Here is a 2032-nt window from a genome sequence, read left to right as displayed (position 1 = left end):
GGATTGAACCATGATACGTGATCTAACCCTTCCATGACTTGGAAAAAATAGATGAGAAAAGGGGGATACGGAGTGCTTTTGAAATTAAAATATAGATTTGCTATTGGATATATTACAATCATCCATCAGGTAAATGGATGGATGCTAGGTCTTAGATGTTTATATTAGTGCACCAGCCAAGATGCCGGATCACTGCAACATATGTAGTTGATACACGCAAGGAAGAAAGAAAAGAAACGCTAGATGGCCCCATAAATGAAACGTTGCTTTATTGCCATCATCACCATGTTCACAGCGGATATGTAGCACTAATGCATGCACCCCATACTTGGCCAGCATCCCTATTGAAAAGGATTACTGGACTTTTTGCTCGCCCTTCCCATATGGAAGAATTTAAATAGGAAGGAATGGCTTAGGTCTGCTATGAATTTGTTTGTCTCTCAAACAAATCCATAGCAGGCTAGGCCATTCCTTCCTATTTAATTTTTCCGTAGGGCCTACACTACTATAACTCCAATAAAACCATTAAGTGGAGGCACCAGCTAATTAAGCTAGGAATTTGGATTCAAATTCCATTTTCTCTGGAGTTGGAGAGACAAATATATTTGGAAGAGGTCTAGAGTCATTATTTACTGATCTTTTTATCACAAAATAAATAAATAAATAAATAAAATGGTAAAAGAAGATGAAGAAACCTTTGAGTATTTGCAAGTCATGAACTTTGCTGCTTAGGATTGGAGATATACCTTATTCTCTGTATCGCTCTCTTTCTTTCAATTTGGCAGGCTGTATTTATATGAGATCTATAAGGACGCTGTTTTCAACCAAACAAAAAAAAAAAGGGACTTTGCTGCCAAGTAGTGAACAGCAAACCCTCAACCAGTATGGAGGTCTCCTTTGTCAAACTTTTTTGGCTTGGGGCTTTTCCCATCCAAGCTGGTGAGAAGCATTAAATAATGAACTGCCTCCTTTTTATAGCTCTTCATATAGCCGAAGCATTGGTCATCCCTCTCCCCGTACTCCCATCTCACCCTCCACTCTCTCTCTCTCTCTCTCTCTCTCTCTCTCGTAGAGCTGAGCTGATGATGGCCGACGTCGAAATGAATCGCAGCGGCGAAGCGCCGGGCTTCAAGCTCTTCGGAACGGTGATCATAACGGAAGACAGACGGCCAAAGGAGGAGGAAGCGGAGAGGCCGGCGGCGGTGGCGGCAGCGGAGGTGGAGGCGGAGGCGGCGACGAGGGGAGCGGCGCTGCCGTGCCCGAGGTGCAAAAGCAAGGAGACCAAGTTCTGCTACTTCAACAACTACAACGTGAATCAGCCCCGCCACTTCTGCAAGGCCTGCCACCGCTATTGGACCGCCGGCGGCACCCTCCGCAACGTCCCCGTCGGCGCCGGACGCCGGAAGAACCGCCCCGCCCCCCGAGGAGGCAACGCTGCCGCCGCCGCCGCCTGCGTCCTCGAGTACCCCTCCTCTCTTTACATGGATGGCGGGGAGGTCCAGCGGTGGCTCCTGCGGCCTGAGCCGCCGGCGGCGAGGCCGAGGACTGATGCCAGCTTCAGACGTGGACTTCGTTGACCTCTCCATCTGCCTTGCCGTGTTACCTTCTTTCTTCACTTTCTCCTCCTCCTTTTCTTTTTTTTTTTAATTTTCCATTTTATGTCCATCACTTTTTTGTATGTAAAATGTGTACATCCCGAGTCTAGTGATCACCTAAAGTTATGTGGTGGCATCTAGAAGTATATGGTTTTTCCTTGTCGTTTCTTAGAAGCGTGCCGATTCCGTGAAGATTAGCCATCTTCTGAAGAAGACAATGTAGTGCAAGTATTGACAAGTGGATTAGCTTTCTCCTCATTCACATCACGGATGTGAAGTCAAAGAAACAGTTCTCTTGACGCTAAAGGAGTGTTTTCAAGGATAGAAATGTTAATCCTTCTGCTACAAGGTCCTACTGCTAGCTTTTTTTTCTTCCCTAATAATCAGTGAGGAAGTTGTTTAGTCCATCATACTTACGTGCAAAGTATGCAAGTCAA

General features: G+C 46.0%; 1 protein-coding gene across 1 annotated transcript; it reads left to right on the top strand.

Annotated features, from left to right (window-relative positions):
* Nucleotides 1-1085: 1085 nt before the first annotated feature.
* On the top strand, nucleotides 1086-1577 carry LOC103709461 (dof zinc finger protein 5-like). The gene has a single exon (XM_088705248.1). The coding sequence runs from the start codon at nucleotides 1086-1088 to the stop codon at nucleotides 1575-1577; it is 492 nt and encodes a 163-aa protein (XP_088561374.1).
* Nucleotides 1578-2032: the final 455 nt, after the last annotated feature.

This window comes from Phoenix dactylifera, chromosome 9 (genome assembly GCF_051530095.1).
Source record: "Phoenix dactylifera cultivar Ajwa chromosome 9, Ajwa_hap1_PhDact_Kaust_v1.1, whole genome shotgun sequence".
Classification (NCBI taxonomy): Eukaryota; Viridiplantae; Streptophyta; class Magnoliopsida; order Arecales; family Arecaceae; genus Phoenix; species Phoenix dactylifera.
The sequence above is the reverse complement of the archived record's forward strand: the minus strand, read 5'-3'. Positions and strand labels throughout refer to the sequence as shown.